The sequence below is a fragment of the Balaenoptera acutorostrata genome, chromosome 3 (genome assembly GCF_949987535.1).
Source record: "Balaenoptera acutorostrata chromosome 3, mBalAcu1.1, whole genome shotgun sequence".
Taxonomy (NCBI): Eukaryota; Metazoa; Chordata; class Mammalia; order Artiodactyla; family Balaenopteridae; genus Balaenoptera; species Balaenoptera acutorostrata.
Genome location: NC_080066.1, coordinates 119,479,264 through 119,502,188, shown reverse-complemented (window position 1 = coordinate 119,502,188; position 22,925 = coordinate 119,479,264). Strand labels below are relative to the sequence as shown.

General features: G+C 36.7%; 1 protein-coding gene across 1 annotated transcript in view; it reads right to left on the bottom strand.

The window, feature by feature from the left end:
• The window catches only part of TTC6 (tetratricopeptide repeat domain 6), a 213,564-nt gene that overhangs the window by 129,439 nt on the left and 61,200 nt on the right, over positions 1-22,925 (bottom strand). The window contains exons 2-4 of the mRNA XM_057543850.1: positions 13,988-14,080; positions 8,593-8,802; positions 3,112-3,245 (exon numbers count right to left, since the gene is read on the bottom strand). Coding sequence (XP_057399833.1) covers positions 3,112-3,245; positions 8,593-8,802; positions 13,988-14,080 — 437 coding nt within the window. The remainder of the gene's footprint in view (positions 1-3,111; positions 3,246-8,592; positions 8,803-13,987; positions 14,081-22,925) is intronic.

Genomic DNA, 22,925 nt, shown 5'->3' with positions numbered 1-22,925 from the left:
TTCTCCCTTGGACAGAGCTGTTCAGGTGTGCTCCTTCTCCCCGCTCACTTCTACCACACTCCAGTCACCTCATCGCCTCAGCTTGCAGAGCAAAGGTCTTCCAGTTGGATTGAGCACTGCACCCTGTCTCTTCCCCCTTCCATACATCCTGCAAAGTTCTATCACACCGATCTTCAAATACTCCTCTCCCCAGCACAATGGTTTTTTGTTGCTTGCTGCATGCATCTAACTTCCTCTTTCTAAGTTTCAATTCTCTCAGCATCTGGCCCTACTTTTAGCATAGTGTTTAAGAATGTAGACTCTGCAGTCAGACTTCCTCTGTTCAAATCCTGTTTAAAGTTATCACTTGGCAATAAGCAAGTAATTAATTTCTTTATACCTCAGTAAGTTGAGAATAACAACATTTGGTAAGCTGGGAATTACAACATTAGTGCATCCTGGGTAAAGGTGCGATAAGAAAGAAAGGAATGAATGCATTTAAAACAGTGTCTCTCACATGGCAGGTGTTGTCTCCAGCACAACTCACAAGGCCAGAAAGACCTCTCAGTTCTTTAAGTTATGGATATGTTGCTTATCTTTTTGTCCATGTCTAAACACTCTCCAAACAATAACTCAAGGACAAACTTCTCTGCAAACTTTACTTTTTTTTCTTTCTTACAAATTTCTTTTCATACATTCCCCCATTCTTGTCCCACCCATTCTGACCCTTTATCTAATGGGTTAATGCAGATCCGTCCACTGACCACTCCACGTACCTGGATAGAAGCATAGTATAAATATGCTAGTATAAAGCAAAGTATAAATATAGACTTTGCATAGTATAAATATAGACTTTGGAGTTAGCTGGGCCTGGATCAGAATCCTAATTCTAACACTTGCAAACTCTATTACTGGTCTCTCTGAAGGTCTTCTGCAAAATGAGAACAAAAATTCTTAACACTTGCCTTATAAAAATTGATAACAATAAGTTCCTGGTCTCTGGAACTCTCAAGAAATGCTTGTTTATTTTTATTGCTGTTGTTATTTATTTGCACTGCACAGCATCTAACCCGTTGCTAGGCACAATATGTACATCATTGAATCACTAATAGAGAGTGGTTTATGTCATTTCCAAAACAGCATAGGGCCCCCCAAAAAAACAGGACATGAAATTTGAACATGTTTAAGTGGGGGAGGAAAAGAGAGGTAAATCTAAAGCATTTGGAAATGTCCGAGACAAAGAGACATAACTCGGGGAGTGAAAATGGGTCTCCAGGAAGCCAAAGATCCCAGGCACTCAGGGTTCCTAAGAACAGACTGGGAAGAAAAAGAGGAGAGAAAAAGGTGAATTCTGATGTCAAGCTCACCTACATCTTCATTCTACCTCGGACAGGTCCTGGCTAGTGGAATGTTCTTGAGATTACATTACAGATTTTCTTTTTTCCTTAAAAAAGCATCAGAACCAATCTGAATTCCTATGTTCCCATCATACTCTAATAATATAGATCTGCAAGTGAATCTCCCTTGGTTATTGAGCTAAATAACACTGTATTTTCAACAGATGGCTGAATTCCTAAGGAAACAATTTAATTTGGAAGCTAGTCACTGGTGAGAAAAGCTAGGTAAAAAATTGATTAAGGAAAAAGGAGCAGTGAATAAAAGATTTTCCAAAATTCTCTTTCATCATATAAACTTTTTAAATATCAGATTTTTATTCCTCTGCACCTCATTCTTATTTCTTTGTAATGGTGATTTCTGATTTCAGTTTTAATGAATTAACACAGTAAGTGAATTAACACAGTACTATATATATCAAGAAGATCTACAAATATTTTTGGCATGCTCAAGAAAGGCTGTGTGTTTTTATAGCACACTCTCCTTAAACAGGACTATTTGTCATTCTTTGAAACACCAAGACATAAAAAAGAAAAGACTCTGTCTCTGTGTGTGGCCACACTACTTTGCCTAATGCACTAAATGCAAGGTTTTTTAGAAAAAAAAATCAAGAAGTTTCTGCTTCATTGATAATCTGACAGTAACTATTTATTGAAGGTAAAATACTTGTTGTCTGCTGTCACTATTTGTTTTAATACATAATCTTGCTAACTAAATGAGCTTAAAGCAATGCAGATAAGCAATGGCATGTACAGGGTCACTTAAATGCCAATTTGACTCTTTCATAAACTTTGGAATTCTTTTCCCATGAGTCTACTCTCAGCTACTAAATTGTGAGTAATATCCATTTACAAAGTTTAGGCTGGCCATAAAAAGGTTGTCTTCCATGTCCTGCACACCTTTCAGTGCCCTAAGCAACAACAAAAGCTAATAATTAAAGCTTCTTTAAGCCCCCATAAAGAGTTAAATGAAGAAGAATCTAGAATAAACCAACCCATAAAAACCTAGTGGAAAAATAAGGAGAAAATAAGTTTCAACAAGATGACTGGCAAAAGATAGACCATAAACCTAAACTGCATTTACACAGTATTATTCAAAATTATGGTTGCACCCCTGTGTAATAAGAAATCCTATTGAAAATATGTGGGGGGCTGGGAATGAAACATGAAATGATAGCAGAGAAAAATAAGGCCGTCTAAATTTCCAAATCGACTGGCCTATGGACATTTTGTGCTGGGTTGTCTTTTATTTTATCATAACAAAATTAACCAATATAATGAGCAGTTAATCCAAATCAGGCACTTCAGTGACCAAAAATATCAAATCTAATATGTTAACATTTTTATTCTAGCTATTGCTATGTCATTAAACTAAGTACATTGGTCAAAAAAAAAAAAAAAAAAAGAGTAGAAAGAAGTGTGGAGGACTTCCCTGGGGGTCCAGTGGTTAAAACTCCACGCTTCCAATGCAGGGGGCGCAGGTTCCATCCCCGGTCAGGAAACTAAGATCCCACATGCCGCGTGGCACGGCCAGAAAAAAAAAAAAAAGTGTGGAGTACAACATACATATCCTAACTGTACTATCTGCCACCAACTCTTCCTGTGAGAAGGTTTAAGTTGGATCTCAGACACGAATTTCTAAAACATTTAGTTTTCCTTTAAAAACACACTTTCAGGTATCAATGCTACTGAATAACTTCTCTTCAGACACTTAAATTTGTAAAGTTAAGGAAGTTACTTTTTTTTAGGTAGGTTTTGATCACACAGAGGTTTTGAAATCTTTCTTTGTCTCTGTTGTGTAATTCCTAATTTACTTTTCCGCCTTCGCTTAACTTCTTTTCCTTTGATTTGCAACAATTCTGATGATTTCACCTTGGAAAAAACATAAAGTGCGCCGTTAAGGAAAGCTGTAGCCAAGCGTTAGATCTTTCTCTCTATTTAATGGTGCACAGTATTTTTAAACTCCTAATTTCTATGTGTATTTTATAACAGAATATAAATCCTAAAGGTGAAGTTGATATTTTCCTCTAAATTTTGTCCTAAATTCTACCATATACACCTTCATAGCAATAAAAATACGAGTACCATATTTATTTATAATATTCTATTTACTGCCTTAAAACTATTAAAAAAATATATAAGATTTTTTTTCCCTCCATAAATCTACTCTCCTTGATTGGTATTTCTAATAGAACTTACCTTTAGCTACTTAAAGTTTGGCATGACTGCTGGTTGCAAGCACAAGTCAAAATGAACTTTAATGCTTTATAGAACTATTTTGAACAATGTTTACCAATTTATGCTTCCTACAGTTATACTGTTTTTCTATTTCCACTGCTTGGGAAAAATCAAATGCATTTTTGTCTCTTAAATAATTGCCTTTTAATCATTATAGCTATTAGGAGTATTGTTTTCTTAGATTCCTTAGGAAATTTGCAGAATTCATGGCAATAGTTCATCTAAAGATATTTTTCTCTGTGGGTTGCTCTGTCCTTTTTTGAGACTAGATTTAAGGAAGAAAGCAGGGAGGTGTTCCTTGGGGAAAGCAGAGAATGACTGAGTAAATAGAAGGATGCCAGATAAAGGGAGGTTCTTCTAAATTAGGTAGAGGGTTTGGGCTCGATGCAGTTGTAAGCAGAGAGCTATTGCAATGTCTTCGGTAGGAAGTGATGATGAATAAGGAAAGCTCAGAGTACGGGTATTCCATCTCACCATCCAGTTCATGTTTGAATTTCCTCTATATTATCTCCACCAAAGGCCATCCATCCTGACTTGAACATGGTCAGAAACAGAGGACCTGGATAAATCCAAAGGTAGCCACTTTCTCTTTGAAATCTTTCCAGTTGTTAGAATTTTTGTTTGTTTATTATTGAGCCTAACAACTTACATCCACCAGTCTCAACTCAAACATCAGGATCATACAGGAATGATCTGGTTCTCTTCCATTTGACAGACAAATATTTGAATACAGTTGATTCCCCTGGGCGTTCTTTACCCCACATAAGCATCCCCAGTCCCTTCTACTCTACCTCACATGACACAGTTTTGAAATACTCTGTCATCCTGAGCGCTCTCTTCCAAACAGTCTCCAATTTGTCAGTGTCTCTCCTGGGGTTGGACACCCAGATCTGAACACAATATTTGAGGTGTGATGTGATCAGATCCACCAGGAGAAAGATGATCCTCTTTTATGGTAATCATCAATCAATGCAAATTATGATTGCACATATCTTCCTATCACAAACCTAAATTATAACTTAAAACCGTGAAGTCTTGTCCACATTTGCTCTAAGTCATGCCATCCCATATCTGTGCACTTAGTTTGTGGAACCAAGGAAAGAACCATACATACATTTATCCCAATTAAATTTCATCTGAGGTCTGACCAAGCAAATCTTACCAGTCACATTTTGGACATTACCTGCAAATCCAATCAGTAAATCTTCCATATTCTCAACCAAATTATCAGAAAATAAGCTGAACTGGACACAGCCCTATAACAGTCCACTAGGGACTTTCATGACTAATTGTCCTTTGCATAACTAGTTATAAATCCACCTGGCAGTTCACCCGATTGTAGTCTTGTCTACAAAATTGTCATCAGGAGGCTTTCATAAATGGATTGCTGAAATCCAAAAGATAATAACAATAACTAATATTTATTAAGTTTTCTGGTATGCCAGGCTCTTCCCCACGATACTCGTGTGTTGACCCCCAGGTCTGACACTTTTCTTATGTTCGTTCTAGTAATTCTCAAAAAAGTAAATAAATAATAAGGTTGGTCTTCCATGGCTTGCCCTTAGGGAACCCATGCTGGCTCCAGGTGATTACTCCTTCCTTTTATAAGGGTTCAAACACAATTATTTTAATGATTCATTTAATCATTCCAGAGTTTTGTCCAAGATCAGTGCACACATTACAGAAACCATAACTCTTACTCTTAAAAGAAAAAATAAAACTCAGATTTGCAGTTGCCGGTCTCCAGGCTCCTAGCACCTCTCCCATGGCAGCAGCACCTCAAAGCCGCTGCTGACAGGGGCACAGCAGGCTTAAACCTATCTATCTAAGCCAACAGGATCAGATATCTAAGTTAACTCTTAAAATCTTTTACCAATCTCGGGCTTCAAGTTTCTTTTATCAATTCTTTTCTCTTCTTTCTAAACTAAGGATCATCCTCCTTGTCAGATTTAAGAGAAGCAAAGTACCATTTTATCAGCTTCCCTTTCTCTTTGTCATAGTTCTGTTTATTTAAAACCTCAACCTTTCTCCAAAAATAAATTAAGACCACTCTGTCATCCGTTGTCATCACACTATTCATCCATAATGACAGGGTTATCCTTCCTTTTTTCTCTCTTTGCTCCAAAACTAACACCAAAAAAAAACTTTCTTATTCTTAGCATTATGCACAGGCCTCAACCCATTTTGGATCTTAGCTCTCCTGATATAATTGTTATAGCCACATGCCACTTTTATGTTTATCTATGGATATGTGTTTCTTCTTTCATCTTCTGTATACTTTTAAAACTCTGAATGCAATAGATCACTCAAAATTGTTTTGTGAAAATTTGCGGGGTGGCGGGGGAGCGGGGTTTGGGGTATCCCACATCTCTGAAACATCCTTCACTTAGAATCTCAGGACATGTGCTAGCTATATATTTTTTTACAGACTTTTTCCCTCCTAAAATGCTCAACAATCCTCTCATGGGTTCTTCTGTCAGTCATTTCTTCACAGAGTCGCTATTATCTAACTTCTCCTTCTGTTGGTCATGACTTAGACCAGAGACCTAATAACCTTTATCATACTAATGAGCTTCTAAGGATAGAAATGGTCAATAAAGTAACAACTGATTAAATTCTCTACTTTTTTTGCTGAATGAGACTGTCTGGCATGCATCTGAGCAGTGAAAGTCCTGCATTTCTCCTTTATCACACCTCTGTGCCACTTCTCTGAGTGATGTCAGGGGAGGTTTTCTTGTCGCCCCAGTCCGGCCTGGCTTGCTGGAGTATACTGTTCCTCATTGCTGTCCCAGAGATGCTAGAGACTAACGTTATGGTCTCAAATGTCCAAACAGGGTAAAGCTCACGGGTAAGGACTGATCTTGACATGTTACCACAAATAAAAGAAATCCAAGGTGAAGATTTGGTGGGATGAGTCAGAAAACTTCCAGCACTATTTCCTCTGGCACTTCTGATGTGTCCCACAACTATAAACCATAAAGTCTTATCAGACATTCTCTTCTCCTCCTTTTGAAACACTTCTGGTTTCAGTTTAGAAATCCTCTTAATCTGTTCTCTAAGTCTCTCTCATCAAACCATTCCCCCTAGATAAGTGAGGAACACTCCATCCATAGTCATTTTTTGCCACTGTGAGTCTTGTACTTAACCAGATACCTGTTAATTGTTGTTATGAAAGGGCAGTGCTGCAAAGCGGCAAAGAGTGAAGGATCCAGAATTAGACCACCTCAGTTCAAGTCCTGACTCTACAACTTAGCCATATGGTTGTACCTGGGCAAATTATTTATCTTCTTCATGACTCATTTTTTTTAACTATAAAATAAGAGTAATAATAGGGTTGTTATCAGGCGAAAAAAAAAGATAACATATGTAAAATACTTAGCAAAGTGGCTGGAACATGGTAAGCACTCATGGTAATTCTAGTTACCTTAGGAAATGACTGTTTTTACCAAAAATAAATAATTTTGCATATTTCTTAATAATAGTTAATATCAGCCACAGCAAACCAAAAGAATGAACATTATGGGACTTTTTCAATGAGGGATTCAAATTCCTGACAGGCCATTGTGGTTAAATCACTGATCAGAAAATCCATTTCCTTCTTTGACACATTTAGTAGCTAATCATTTGCCCCTCTTTTTATTTCCAAAGTCCCAATGTTCAGGTAGGAGAATACATAAAAACACTACCTGTACCCACAAACCTAACACTCTTTCAAGATGCCATTGTTTTAAAAGATGCCTTCTAAGTTCTCCACACCTAGAAGGTGTCAGCCTAACACACAGGCTGCACCTGCAGTAGTTAGCAATGAGTGGGGTTACTCAGCCTTGGCAGGCTTCACTTCATACCCCAAATGTGAGCTTTAGGAAGACAGCATGACGTCTGATGGAGTCATTCACCAATCACAGCATAAGTCCCTTCCCCCGACAGCAGTGGTGTCACCTGTTACTTGTGGATCTTCCTTATGATCTATTATTGCAGGAAGATCTGTATGCTAGTGTCATGCAAGATGAACCTAAGAAAGTAGGACTTGAGAAATGAATAAAAACCAGGAGGCAACTGTACTAATCCAGACATAAGGTCAACTGTAAAAAGAAGAAAAAAATTATAAGCAATAATATTTAGGAGGAATCTAGGCCTTGGAGGCTGATATTTTGTGAGGCAAGAAAACAATAAGGTCATGGATAAATCTAAGGTTTCAGAGTTGGGATTTTGGGGTAAAACTTGAAGAACTGTTAATGGCTAGTTCACTTGGGCGAAGCACAGTAGTAGGATCATGGTCATTGGTGGGGAGAGGTAAACCCAGAAGGAGAGGGACTGACTAGAAGAGTTGTTTACCCAAGAAGGGGTATCCATCTAAATCTGTCAGAATAGACTGCTGGAGATAATACCAAGACAGTAAGCTGTGGTTCAGGAAAAAGTGGCTTTTTTGAAAATCCTAATAATAATATATCTATTTTTAAATAAACTCATTTATTCAAGTCAAAAAGTGACTCAAATTAAAGAAATGTACTAAGTAAGTAATAGTAAGGCAATATACAAATATGGTAAAATTATGAAAATTATGCATAAATAAAGTGGAATAAAATTATAAATAAAATAAAATTCTCACAGTAGGAAAAAACTCAGGGAGTAGGATAAACCTAAATGGGGCAAAGGCTACAAAGTTCAGTCCAGGTCCCTGGGCTACAGTTCCTGACTCTCTCAAGATGGTAACAGGAAGACTCTTGGTCAATTTCTGAAAGCCCTGAGGTTCCCTCACTCCTTAAAAATCTTTATTCTCTCCCCGGAGTTGCAATTAGGTTTGAGACTAAAATCTCTGAAAAAACAGAAGTCCCCTTTTCCCAAAGGAGCAGCTTTCACATATAAGGCCCTTTTTTCAGGGTGAACCCTCGCACAGGCTTTGGCCCTTTCTGGGCCATAGCTTCACACCTACACATCCTCAACTCTCATAACTCTGTTTCCAACATAAGTAGTGTTTTACCTTTAAAGACAGCCGCTTGGTTGTTTCTGAATCACCAATGGGCTGTTCACCTTCCAAAGGTTTACTTGATTCATCTGCTGACTGAACTTCCAAAGTTTCCTGAGGTTTAAATAATATGCTTTCTGCATCTGGGACGCCCCATTCCGATACGTCCTCTTGTTCAATCTGGAAAATACGTGATACAGCTTCAGGAAGCTTCTCAAGCACATTCTGTTGGGAAACGTAAATGTACAAATATGCTCTTTTTATTGGTCCTTCCAAAGTTTTAAGTTATGCAATGTTTTCTCTCTGACAACAAATGACTATGAAAATGCGTGACTGAAATTAAGCAGAGGTAATAAGTGAAGATTTAGAAAAAGAAACTCAAACTGACTTAAGAAAAACGTGAAGCGTGGCAAATTATTTTCGTTGGCCCTTGTCTCAGAAAATACTGCTACCCCCCTGTATTATGCAACAACTCTAAGGAAATAACAAGACTCCAATCTTACCCTGATTCTCACCCACACTCACACAGAATCAAGACCCACTGAAATATATGACCTCTGCCCAACCTGAGGTTCTTTGGTCCTAAGCAATGAGATGCCCGCTAGCCAAATGCTCTTCCAGAAGCATGACTTCAGTCCCTCAGAGAAGAGCTTACACAGAGGCCCCAAGAAGACCACCCAGACACCCCAGCTCTATACCAAGCCCTAATGAAAAATTCTCACAAAATATCACTCCTACACCTGTTTTGTGTTTCTTAAAAACATCTCACTGACTTAATGTGTGTCTCACCTAGCCTTTAAGAAAGTATCTTTACAGACATATTTTGGGTATTACCCAATTTTAAACCAAGATTATTTGGGATTATGAGCACTGCCTCAAATTAACAGATCAGAAAACCAGTCTGATTTACATAGAATCTGAATTTTATAGAATGACTTGAAAATGCAATTGTATCACTTTGCTCTCTGGCACACTCATTTGCTAATAAGTAAAATAAAGGGTAAAGATGGCATATAGTAGTTCCAAATACTAATTAAGTTTCTTTATTATGTAGGAAAGAATGGCTAAACCAAGAAATATACTTTTGTAAAACATAACTTTAATCTAGAGCTCGTGTTTTTATAAAGCTACTCAGTGGTGCTGGGGAAAGAGTAAGAGCTCTTAATACAAATCCTGGATGTGTCTATCAATAGGTGTGTAATCTTGGTCAAGTTACTTAACCCTTTTTAGCCTCATTTTCCTCATTGGTAAAAAAGGGGTTAAAAAAAGTCCTTCCATAAAATGGCAGAATAGCTACACAAGGGTTACATGTGTTATGAGCCTTTATTGTCTACCTATGACAAACTCATTCATTTTATGTTCCATAGGTTTTGGAACTGTTCATCACTCCCTTTCTTTTGACCCTGTCTGCTCCTGGCTTCCTCAACACACTCTCCCAGGGTCTAGCTGGGGGGACTGTATAGATGAAGATTCCACCCTTCAAAAGCTTGAGAGGGAAAGGGTAATCCTCCAGCTTCAACTGACCCTCTCAGGACTCTGCCAGCCTCGCCTACCCAGAAAGCCATTAGTGATCTTATCACTACCCTGTGGCCTGCTCTATTTTAGCATATATCACACTATATTACATTCGTCTAAGTAATCATCACTATAATTGTCAACATATATGAGCATTATCTCATTTAATTTTAATCTTCACCACAACTCCATGAAGTAGAGGAGCTCTTTGTAATCCCATTTTATGGATGAAGAAACTGAGGCTTAGCGAAGTTAAGTAACATGCCCGAGGTCATACTGAGACTAAGTAGCAGGACAGTGTTTGAACCTAAACAACCTGAATCCAAATTGTACTCTCTTACCCTTTATTTATTTATTTATTTATTTATTTATTTATTTATTTATGGCTGTGTTGGGTCTTCGTTTCTGTGCGAGGGCTTTCCCTAGTTGCGGCAAGCGGGGGCCACTCTTCATCGCGGTGCGCGGGCCTCTCATTATCGCGGCCTCTCTTGTTGCAGAGCACAAGCTCCAGACGCGCAGGCTCAGTAATTGTGGCTCACGGGCCCAGTTGCTCCGCGGCATGTAGGATCTTCCCAGACCAGGGCTCGAACCCGTGTCCCCTGCATTAGCAGGCAGATTCTCAACCACTGCGCCACCAGGGAAGCCCTTACCCTTTTTTTCGCCCACACAATAGACTACTGGTTCTCAAAATGTGCTCCACAGACTCCTGGCAGTTTAGGCCCTTTCAGGGGATCTACAATGTCAGAACTATTTTCATAATAATATTAAGGCTTATTTTCCTTTTTCACTGTGTTGACATTTACATTGATGATGGAAAAGTACCGGGGAGTAGAACAGTGAGTCAATACTTTTCAAGTAATTAACACATGAGGTACAAAATCATGCAGGGGGTTAAAGGTCTGTTCAAGGAGCAAGGTAGATCAATTAATTTTAAAGTAATGATACACAATAAGTTCATTTATCTGGTTTCAGATTCTCCACTGCAACTAATCTTTAAGAAACTATCACTTGTGGAGTTTTGGTGTACTAACAAAGACGACCATCCATAACTATGTAAAAAACAGGTTATTAAAATGACTCCCTTCTAATCTGTATCAGACTAGACTTACTTAATATACTTCAACCAAAAGAACACATACAACAGATTGAATGCAAAAGCAGATATGAGAATCTAGCTCTCTATTAAACCAGATATTAAAGAGATTTGCAAAAAGTGTGAGACAATCCTACCCTTCTCACTGAATTGTTTTGTTTTGCACATTATTTTTTTCCTAAAAATATGTTTTATGTTAATACGTAACAGGCTGGTTATTATTTTAAATGAATGAATAAATAATTTCTGTTTTTCTCAGTTTCAGTTTCTAGTATGGTAAATATTGATTGATTGAATCCACACAAAAACTCCTTTGGGTCCTTAAAATATTTTTTAAGGGTTTAAAGCCATCCTGAGACCAAAAATTTTGAGTACTTCAAAACCTTCAGGGCTTCTCTGGTGGCGCAGTGGTTAAAAATCCGCCTGCCAATGCAGGGGACACGGGTTCAAGCCCTGGTCCGGGAAGATCCCACATGCCGTGGAGCAACTAAGCCCGTGCACCGCAACTACTGAGCCTGAGCTCTAGAGCCCGCGAGCCGCAACTACTGAAGCCTGCGTGCCTAGAGCCCGTGCTCCACAACAAGAGAAGCCACCGCAATGAGAAGCCCTTGCACCGCAACAAAGAGTAGCCCCCTCTCGCCGCAACTAGAGAAAGCCCGCGTGCAGCAATGAAGACTCAACGCAGCCAAAAATAATAAATAAATAAAATTAATTTAAAAAAAAAAAAAAAACCTTCACGTTTGAGAATTCCTTAAAAAAGAAATTGTGTCTCACCTGTCTTTTATACCTCAAGCACTTAGAACATTGTAGAACTTGTGCAATTATTTGTGAATGAATGAAAGGAAATTATATACATTTTTTCTCTACTATGTAATTAGTCTCTATTTAGAATATTTATTAAACAGTATTGTACTTTGTCTCTTCATATACTGGTCTACTCTATACAATGAGTTCCTCAAGTGCAAGAGCTGTATTTTCTATCTTTGTATCAACCATGTCTAAAACATTGCTCACCACATCATAGGAAAAGGAATGAATGAATTCCTTGATTTTTTTGATAAGTATGAGAGGAAATCATTCTCCATGATGATTCAAAAACAATTATATTTAAAATGGTGGGTACTTGGAAAGATATTGCATTAAGAATGCTCTTTTTTAAAAGAAAATAAATTACATCAAAGAACTAAGAGCACTCTGGCCTGTGGCACTGAGATGCTCACAACTGAGGCTGCCATGCTCTATTGGTAGAGTGCTTGGTACCACTTAGAAAGAGCAGGCCCTCTCCAGATGGGTGCTTGTTGGCCAGTGCTGCACAGACAAATCTCAGTCCAGGAAGCATCTACAAGTCTAAGGGATAGGTACAATGAACAGATAGAGTTCTGTTCTCTGGCACAGAGCAGGTACCCAAAAAATGTGTTTGGAATTAAAGATAACCACAGAGGAGCTTTTTTACCATGGCCAGGTATCATCTTAAAAGGTATTATACATCTAAAGAAGTGGGAAGCTTCCTCTTAAAAAGCCAGTGACCAGAAGAGGTCCAGTAATTGCTTGCAAATGTCAAAGCTGAGGGTATGGTTCCTACAGAATTACAAAGCAATTAATATTTTTGTTTAAATGTTTATTCTAAATAATCAAGATGATGTATAAGCCAGGTATCTGGTAATTGGCCTTTTTCATAGTTTCCTTCAAAATGGAATAATCTTTTCTTATACTTTATATGAATATTCAGTGAATGGTATTAAGTCAAGTTTATCCTACTAATGAAGATTTCTATTTTTCTGAACCTAGCTGATCTTGTATTATCAGTTTATTATACCTATTAGAAACTTACAGTTCAGAGGTTTTGATATCTACTTGTAAATGGTGTCACCTAGAGGCAGCTACCCTAGATATCAGTTTTAAGCCCATAGCATATGTGGTAAGGCTTCAAAATTGATTTATCCACATCTTGTGCCATATATCCTAGGTCTTGAGACAGACGATGAGAATACAGAGGAGAAAAATACATGATCTCAACCCAGAAGCATCTCAAACTCTAGTAGTCAACCATTTGTAGTAACTCTAACATTACAGGATCCATGATTTTTGGGAAAAGAAAAGATTCAATACATTTTCTAAACATGATATATTATCCTAAAACTGAATTGTGATCTGCATTTTTATGTGTGTGGAATCATATTTTCAGGAAATAAAGGAGCTTGTTATTTAATGATATCATTTTACAAATCCTTTGTAAAAGACGGATCACCGTGCCATCATTTGTTTGATATAAATGTGGATTTCTACACACAGGGAGACACTTCGCATTCACAAGGAATATGTTCCAGATTGCTTTGAATCCCGTAAGTATTTTGCCAATGATGGATGAAAAGGAAGTTCTATTTCTGAAACAAACTTCTGTCACCAAGTGTCCATATTTCTCTACAAAACACGCCCCTTGTCAATGCTTTTCACAATTCTTCTAGGTAAATAAAGAATAAGGTGATGCTTTCTTAGAAGCTAATAATTTTTAATTAATTCTCCAGCTACCTTCTAGATCTAAATGTCTTTAGACCAGAAGAATTGTTAAAATCTTTTCCTTCCGAAATGAGTTTTGGGCCTTAGCTCCAAAGGTCTATGATAGGCAGCAATGGTGAGCCAAAATAGCCAAGACTCTCAATGTGGTATTAGATTAGACGTGCTTACAGTTAAACACGCCTCTATCAGAGGAGATTTTTTTTAACTCTCTAGATAAACATTCAAGCAACAGAAGCAGACTATTACTTCAATATAGTCAAGGAGGATTTTTATTAAAGACTTTACCATTTGAGGTTCCTTAATACTTATCTGCAGTCCTTGCTCTGCTTGCACTTGCGGTGTTTTTTGCCAGTACACTTTTCCCATTAAAGAAATATCCTTGAAGGAGAAAAAGAAAACAATTAAAATAATGTCAATTTTAAAAATCACTGAGACATATTATTCAATGCAGTAAAATGCTAGTCAGTATAATGCAGTAAATGAGAAATATAGAACAAAAGATACAATAAAAATATTTTGCCTATTGTTCCAATTTTAAGGCTTTTTAAATTACTGGGCTCTATAGATATATCATCAGATTTAATAAGACAATTAGGTAATACTAAATCAGATACTATAAAACACTGCTTTTAAATGGCTGCGCAAGAAAGATAAAATCAAAAGTAAAATTTAATCTAACCAAGAGCAAGAAGGAATATAAATATACTTTAAATGTTAATGGGGGGACTTCCCTGGTGGTCCAGTGGTTAAGACTCCGTGCTCCCAATGCCGGGGGCCCGGGTTCAATCCCTGGTCAGGGAACTAGATCCCACATGCAACAACTAAGAGCCTGCATGCCACAACTAAAGGAGTCCACATGACACAACTAAAGATCCCACATGCCAAAACGAAGATCCCGCACACAGCAAGAAACTGCATGCCGCAACTAGACCCAGCACACCCAAATAAATAAATAAATAAATATTTTTAAAAAACGTTAATGGGTAGAACTGTTAGTGTCATTTTTATCATTACTAATGCTAATTGCTATGATATATTCTGAACTCAGTTGAAGTGGTAAGAAGATAGTGCACTACAGTGTCTAACAATGAATAGGAATAAAGAGACCCAGCTTCTGCCCAATTTGTAAAGTCACAGACCAGACACCAACAGGCAAGTTATCTTGCTTCCCTTTACCTCAGTTTTATCATCCTTAAAATGGATGCTCATGACTTTTTAAGGTCCCTTTCTCCTCTAGCCTTTTAGTAATGTCAGTAGCAAAATATGAGCATTCCTTGTACTTTAAAATCCTGCTTTTCTAACTTTGCTTAATTAAAAAGATTCAACTGAAGTTACTAGCTTCTACTTCTGCTCACTTAAAAATAACTATAAAATTAGACAAAATATAAGGACAACTCTTTTAGGGTTGGACAACAGGCAGTGCAAGACTATAATGACTAAGAGAATGGAAACAAAAAAGGCTAAGAGCTAAATCACCCCAGATTTCTGCCTTGCACAATTTCTAGACCACAACACAAGGAGAGAGAAATCACACAAAGCCCAAGTATCTCACTGAGTTAAACAGACAGAAATTAGAGTACGGAAAAGACAAAGAGGGTAGAGTTTGTAGGGCACATTATGGGGAGGAGGGAGCTGCATAGAGAAGGAGCTCCAGAAATCTGCATAGAATCCTTGAGTCTTTGACTGAACACCAATCTGTGTGTACCATGGTGAAACCCATGAGGCCGGACAAAGAAAAACTGCTGGGGGAAAGAAAGCAATTACCAAAGAGCTGAAGCCACAATTCCCAGAGCTCACACAATGCTAGTAATCATTAGATCTCCCACCAGACATTCTTATTACATGGTATTGGGTTGGCCAAAAAGTTTGTTTGGGTTTTTCCGTAAGATCGTATGGAAAAAACCGAATGAACTTTTTGGCCAACCCAATACATTCATTACAAACCTCAGACGGATCATACATTAGTCCTAGAGTAATAACTTCTCTGGACACTGACAACACTTTAAAATAATACTTAAAAAGATCAAGTAGCTTAAATGCCTAACAGAACAAACTCTGACCCTTTGTAAAGGAAGACAACAAAATCCAGTACTCTACAATGTAAAATTCACAGCACCTAATCAAAGTTACTAATCATATGAAGAGGCATGAGTATGTAACACATAACCAGAAGAAAAAAACAGAGAAAGGCCCAGAAATAGCAGAGACATTGGAATTAAGAGATAAGGATCTTGAAACTTCTAACATAAATATTATAAATTTCAAAGATGTAAACATAATGAGGAGCAAATGTAAGATAAAAAACAGAATCAAATGGAATGTCCAGATAAAATGTCCACTATCTGAAATAAAAATTTCACTGAGTGGCATAAATATCAGAGAAAATACTTCAGAAGAAAAGATCAGTTAAAGACATAGCAATAGAAACCATACAAAATAAATCACCTGAGAAATAAAAATTGAAACAAAATTAACAAACAGTCAAACTGACATATATTTAATTAGAGTCACAGAAAGGAGGGTGTGAAGAGAGCAGAAAATATTTGTACAAAAAAATAGCCAACATTTTTCTAAATTTGATGACAACTATCAACCCCTGGTGCAAAAAGCTCCATGAACCGCAAGCAGAAACACACAAAGAACACTGTGCCAAGCACATTATAATCAAAATGAAAAAAAAAACAAAAAACAGTAATACAGGAAATAATAAATAATAAGCATCCAGAGAAACAATAAGTACAAAGACATAAAGAATTACTGGCAACTAATTACCACAAATTAATACTGCAGGTTTTGTGTCAGAACAGTGCAAGACAGAAGACAATAAAGCAACATATTTAGAGTACCTGTACTGAAAGAAAACAACTGTCCACATAGAATACCATATCCAGCAAAAATCTCTTTTAAAACTGAAGGTGAAATACTTTTGTGGCAAACAAAAGGTGAAAAATTTATTGCCATCAAACTTGCATTACAAAAAATGTTAAAGGAAATTCTTCAAGCAGAAGGAGTAAAACTTGAATGCACACAATGAAAATGAATGATAAAATGATTTAAAAAGTAGGTAAATAAAAAAGACTTTTTCCCTTTTTGAAGTTTTTTTAAATATAACAGACTGTTTAAATTAAAAATGATATATTTTGAGATTTATAACTTATATAGATATGAAGTATACACAAATGAGATCACAACAACAGAAGAAGGGAAAAAGAGTTATACTGCTATAAGTTTCTTATACTATATACGATTTACCGGGATAAGTTAAATATGCATATTGTAAACCCCACAGCACTCACTAAAACAATAAAACAAAAAGGTAAATAAGCTAACAGTATGAAATAGCATGAAATGCTAAAAATTAATCAAAAGAAGGCAGGTAAAGAGGAAAAAGGGGGCAAAGAACAAATGTGACAAATAAAAAGCAAATAGCAAGATATAAATACAAACCCAACCATATCAATACTTGCATGTAAATGGTGCTAACCACTCCAATTAAAAGACAAAGATTGTCACACTGCAGAAAAAACAAGATCCTACTATATGATTGCTATAGGAAACCTACTTTAAGTATAAAGACACAAGTAGGTTAAAAGTAAAAGGATGAAGGAAAATATAACATGCAAACACTAGCACAAGAAAACTGGCATGGCTATATTAACATCAGACAAGGCAGACTTCAAAACATGAAGTATTAGAAGGAAAAATCAGATCACTGCATAATAAAAAAAAAGAGTCAAGTCCCTCAGAAGACATATAGTATGCACTGATGACAAAGCTACAAAGGGTATAAAACGAAAACTAAACTAACTGAAAACAGAAGCAGAAAAATTCGCTATTATAGTTAGATATTTCAAACAAAGACTATCTGGCTCCAGAGACTACACTTTTTACAAATATAATAACTAAACAGTTAATTTTAAATGTGAAAGCCTACAAAAAATTCTTCACCACCTTTTAGCTTTATAAATACATCATTAAAGTATAAAAACATGACAGGGCTTCCCTGGTGGCGCAGTGGTTGAGAATCTGCCTGCTAATGCAGGGGACACGGGTTCGAGCCCTGGTCTGGGAAGATCCCAAATGCCGCGGAGCAACTAGGCCCATGAGCCACAACTACTGAGCCTGTGTGTCTGGAGCCTGTGCTCCGCAACAAGAGAGGTCACGATAGTGAGAGGCCCACGCACCGCAATGAAGAGTGGCCCCCTCTTGCCACAACTAGAGAAAGCCCTCACACAGAAACGAAGACCCAACACAGCCAAAAATAAATAAATAAAATTAAAAATTAAAAACAAAAAACATGACAACAATGAACACCAAATTCAGGATATTGTTCACATCTGAGGTGGATGAGAATTACTGGAAAGAGATACAAAGGGGGCCTCTACTTTACTTGTAATTTTCTATTTATTTAAACAATCTAAAGTGAATATGGTAAAAAAAAATTTTGAAAAATCTGAGTGAAGAGTATGTGTTCTACAATTGAAATATATCATGATTAAAAAAAGAAATTTCTCCACATATTAATGTAGGTAACATAAAAATGTCAAAAATGGATAAAAAACATCTTAATAAAGAAACCTACAGCTTACATCACTTGTAAACATAAATGCAAAAATCCCCAATTAAAATATTTGCAAATCTAACTAATCAGCATATTTAGAAACAATGCATCTTGACAAAGGAACTTTTTCCCCAAACTGGATGGATAATTCATTGCCAGTTTATGAGATTAACAGATTAACATGGAAATTCATATGATCCTTTTAATAATTGCTGACAAAAATCATCAATAAAATTCAACCTATTTCTGAGTGAAAAGTAACTAGAAATATATTAATTAGACCATATATTTGGTGGAAAAAAGAAAATCAATTGAAAAACTATCAGACCAGAGTAGAGGTAAAAGGCATGCCTAACAAATTCAACAAATGAAATTTCATACCAGCAATAACCAGTTAAGATCCCATTCTCAAAATAAAAGTTAGCTATTAATATAAGCAATGAAATGAATGAATCTCAAAACCACTGTGTTGAGCACAAAAGGCCAGGTTTAAAGGGCATCAAAATGGCCAAAAATAGCCTCTCCAAACTACCCAATAAAATAAGTATGAAGACAAAAATATATGAAAATTTAAAGTATTTGTCTAATAAGTCCAATGTCCTTCTTCAACAACAGTTTCTATTAATTTTTTTCTGTGCGTGGGCCATATTTTCTTGTTTATCTCTGTGCCTCATAATTTACTGTTGAAAGACATAGTAACCCAAGGAGCACTTGTTCATCAAAGACTAATGAATCTCAATAAGAACAATGAGTTTTTTCTATTCCCATACTCTTCTGTCCAGCTCAGCTGTAGCCTTGAAAAAGAAAGATAACAATAAAGTAAATATTTTAGTGACTAGGCCATATAAATGTGTAGTTTGATTGTTCTGAGTCAGTCTCAGCCTATCAGTAGTGATGCTATCACCTAGAAATGCTTGTGAGCACTCAACTGGGCTCATACTATTTGTGGCAAGCCCCCACAGACATTTCGCTGACTGAAGGCACCATTATGATTGCAAGGTATACCTCAGCAAAACCATCTGGGAACTTTGAAAAGACAGGCTTATTATTTATGAGTCCTGAAAGATACACAGCATACCTGGGGCCACACAGTGAGATCACAGGCAGATAGAGAGAGGGGGTTAGGGGGAGAATGGACCTGGGGTTCTGCCTTTATTAGTATAAAGGGTGGGGTGCCCAGGGTTTTACAGGTTTACTCACTATTGATGAATTTAAAACATAAGGGTGGGAATCAAAGTGTTCAATCAAACAGTCAGTTATCTAGATCAACCAGAGATTTCCAAAAGGGGGAACTTCATGGGTGAGGTGGTCTGGCTCTTAATCTAGTTGTGTAGCTGGCAATGTGTTTAGTCAAGATGGATGTCTTTGAATTGGATGCCTCAGGAATCAAAAGTTTAATGTTAGGCAATTACATTAAAATCAAAAAAGCTAATTGTCAGGTGCTTGCACTACACTGAAGTGCATACCAAGGGCTGTGCACATGCTCAGAAAAGACCTAGAAGCCCTAAGTTTTCACACCTGACTGACTTTGAGGCTCTAGGCAAGCTGGAAGTGAGGGCTAGTGCAGAGTTCTAAACTGCCTACCTGGGCACTGAAGGTGTGTCCCAACACACAAAAGAGCCCCTTAGCAAAAACTAAAAGACATTGATTGGTTCCAGGCATTCAAGGAAATCTATATTCAGTCATCACCTGATCACTAAGATTAGCAAGCAGAGACTTCAGTGGCCATACATGACTACAAATAAAGACTTTACAAAATTAGTTCAAGAAAGCCACTAAAATTTTTTAAATGATAACAATAAAAATAAGAACTACAACAGCAAAACAGCAACAACAACAAACCCTGGGGGGGCGGAAAGGAGGATCTTATTTTCACAATTATCACATTATATTATTTTAAATGGCCAATTTATAACAAAAAGTATGAGCTATGCAAAGAACAAAGAAAGTATGGCTCAACACAGGAAACAAGACAATAAAAAGAACCATCCTTGGGGAAGCACAGACATTGGACAAAGACTTTAAATCACCATGTCTAAACAACTGAAGGAAAGTATGACAATAATGTCTCATCAAACAGACAATATCAATAAAGAGATAGAAGTTATAAAAATGAACCAAATAGAAATTCTGAAAAGTTCATTAACTGAAATGAAAAATTCAATAGAGGTGCTCAATAGAAATTTGAGCAGACTGAGAAGAAAAATTGGTGAACATGAAAATAGGTCAGTTGAGGTTATTCAGTCTGAGGAACAACAAAAAGAAAAAGAAAAAGTAATGAAGAAAACTGAACAGAGCCCTAGAGACCTGTGGGACACCATCAAGCAAAATGGGAGTTCCAAAAGAAGAGGGGAGGGCAGAAAGGATATTGGAAGAAATAATGGCAGAAATTTTCCCTGGTGAAATCATCTCCATATCAAAGAAGCTAAGCACACCATAACCAAACTGTCAAACTATTCAAAAACAAAGAGAGAATCTTGAAAGCAGCAAGAGAAAAGCAACTCATCACCTATAAGGAATCCTCAGTAAGATTAACAACTGATTTCTCATCAGAAACCATGCTGGTTAAAAGGCAGTGGGATGACATATATAGAGTGCTAACAGAAAAAAAATGTCAACCAAGAATTCTAAATCCAGGATAGTTCTAAAACTATCCTTCAAAAATGAAGGAGAGGGCTTCCCTGGTGGCGCAGTGGTTGGGAGTCTGCCTGCCAATGCAGGGGACACGGGTTCGAGCCCTGGCCTGGGAGGATCCCACATGCCGCGGAGCGACAAAGCCCGTGAGCCACAATTACTGAGCCTGCGCGTCTGGAGCCTGTGCTCGGCAACAAGAGAGGCCGTGACAGTGAGAGGCCTGCGCACCGCAATGAAGAGTGGCCCCCGCTTGCCACAGCTTGGGGGGGGCCCTCGCACGGAGACGAAGACCCAACACAGCCATAAATAATAAATAAATAAATTAAAAAAAAAAAAATGAAGGAGAAATGAAGATATTCCCAAATAAACAAAACTAAGAGAGCTTGTCACTAATATAATTGCCCTACAAGAAACACTAAAGTGAGTCTTCAGGCTGAAATGAAAAGACACTAGACAATAACTCAAATACACATGAAAAATAAAGAGCACTGGTAAAAGTAAATAGGTAAATATATAAGACAATACAAATAAAATTTTTGTTTGTAACTTTTCTCTCCTATCTGATTTAAAAGAAAAATGAATAAAGCAATAATTATAAATATGTATTGGTGGACACATATTGCATTAAAAATGTAATTTACATGACAATAGCATCACAAAGAGTAGGGAACAGAGCTATACAGGAGCAAATTTTTTATATTATTGAAATTAAGTTGTATACATCTGAACCAGATTATTATGTTAGGATGTTAATTATAATTTCAAAGGTAACCATTAAGAAAATAAGTTAAAAATATAAAGTAAAATAAATAGGGGATAAAACAGTACAAAAAGAAACCTACAGCTTTTCATACTTTTCATTAGTTCAACATTTTAGAAAACCATACCATGGGTACTGAAGAAGATTACACTACAGTGAAATAGGGATTCCATAGTGAAAACTTGCTAGAACCAGGAAGTGAGACTCAGAGATTGGCAAGTCAACCTACTCAATAGATAGGGCTCTGGAAAACAGTGCAGGGTAAAAGAAGCCCACAAATGCATTCAGTTCATAAACTTCTAGACTTTTTTTTTAAGGTCATATAATTTTAATGATTTTTTTAAAATTTTTATTTTATATTAGAATTAACTTCTAGATTTAAAGAACATTTTCATTTCATGAATAAAGAGAAAAAGGCAACTTAAGGCCTATGGAAAACCATTGCAGGATAACGGAAAAGAGACAACACTCTGAAATACCAAAGGAATAAATTTTTTTTAATTGTGTGATGTGCTCACAAGATGCAAGAAGATATGATTTCTGCCCAAAAATATAGAAATCCATGCAGAGTAAAGATAATGAGTTGAAAACTTCAAGATAAAAATGAAACAAACTGAATCAACTAAGAAGGTTCGAACAAAAATAAAATGCAATAATAGTATTAAAATATTTAAATACATCTTAAAAAGCAGATTTTAAAATATGTTAATGAAGAAAATTAAATCAGATGGTAGAGGACAAATCATAAGGTCTTCCAAAATATAGAGGAAAATGACCAAAGAGCGATGGGGGGGATGGAGGTGGAAGCAATGGGAAGATAGTAATAAAATCAGAGAAAATGAAGAGACAATGTGAGGATAATTGATGGTTTTTTAATACAAAAGTAAATTACATAAAAGCAAAAGTGAGTAGCTGGATACAAAATGATTTAACTGATTTTTTTAAAGGTGTAGGTAAGTTAAAAGGGTTTGCGTTGTCATGTTCCAGGAAAAAAAAATCAGTGAAAATAAAAGCACACCTAAACATATGCTATAAAATATTTAATTAGAAATGTAGCAGATGTGTAAGTTTGTGCCCAGAAAAAGATATTCTGACAGATTCTGGAAGCAAATGCTGACCTGTCGGCAGAGCTCCCAATGGTCAATTTGGGCAGGAAATGCAGAGAGGGTTTCAGGCAGACAACAGTGGGAAGGTTGGATGATTAGGAAAACGGTGGAATCTGTCTCAGACACTGGTGCCTGGTCCTTAGAAGCTTCTACAGACAGAAG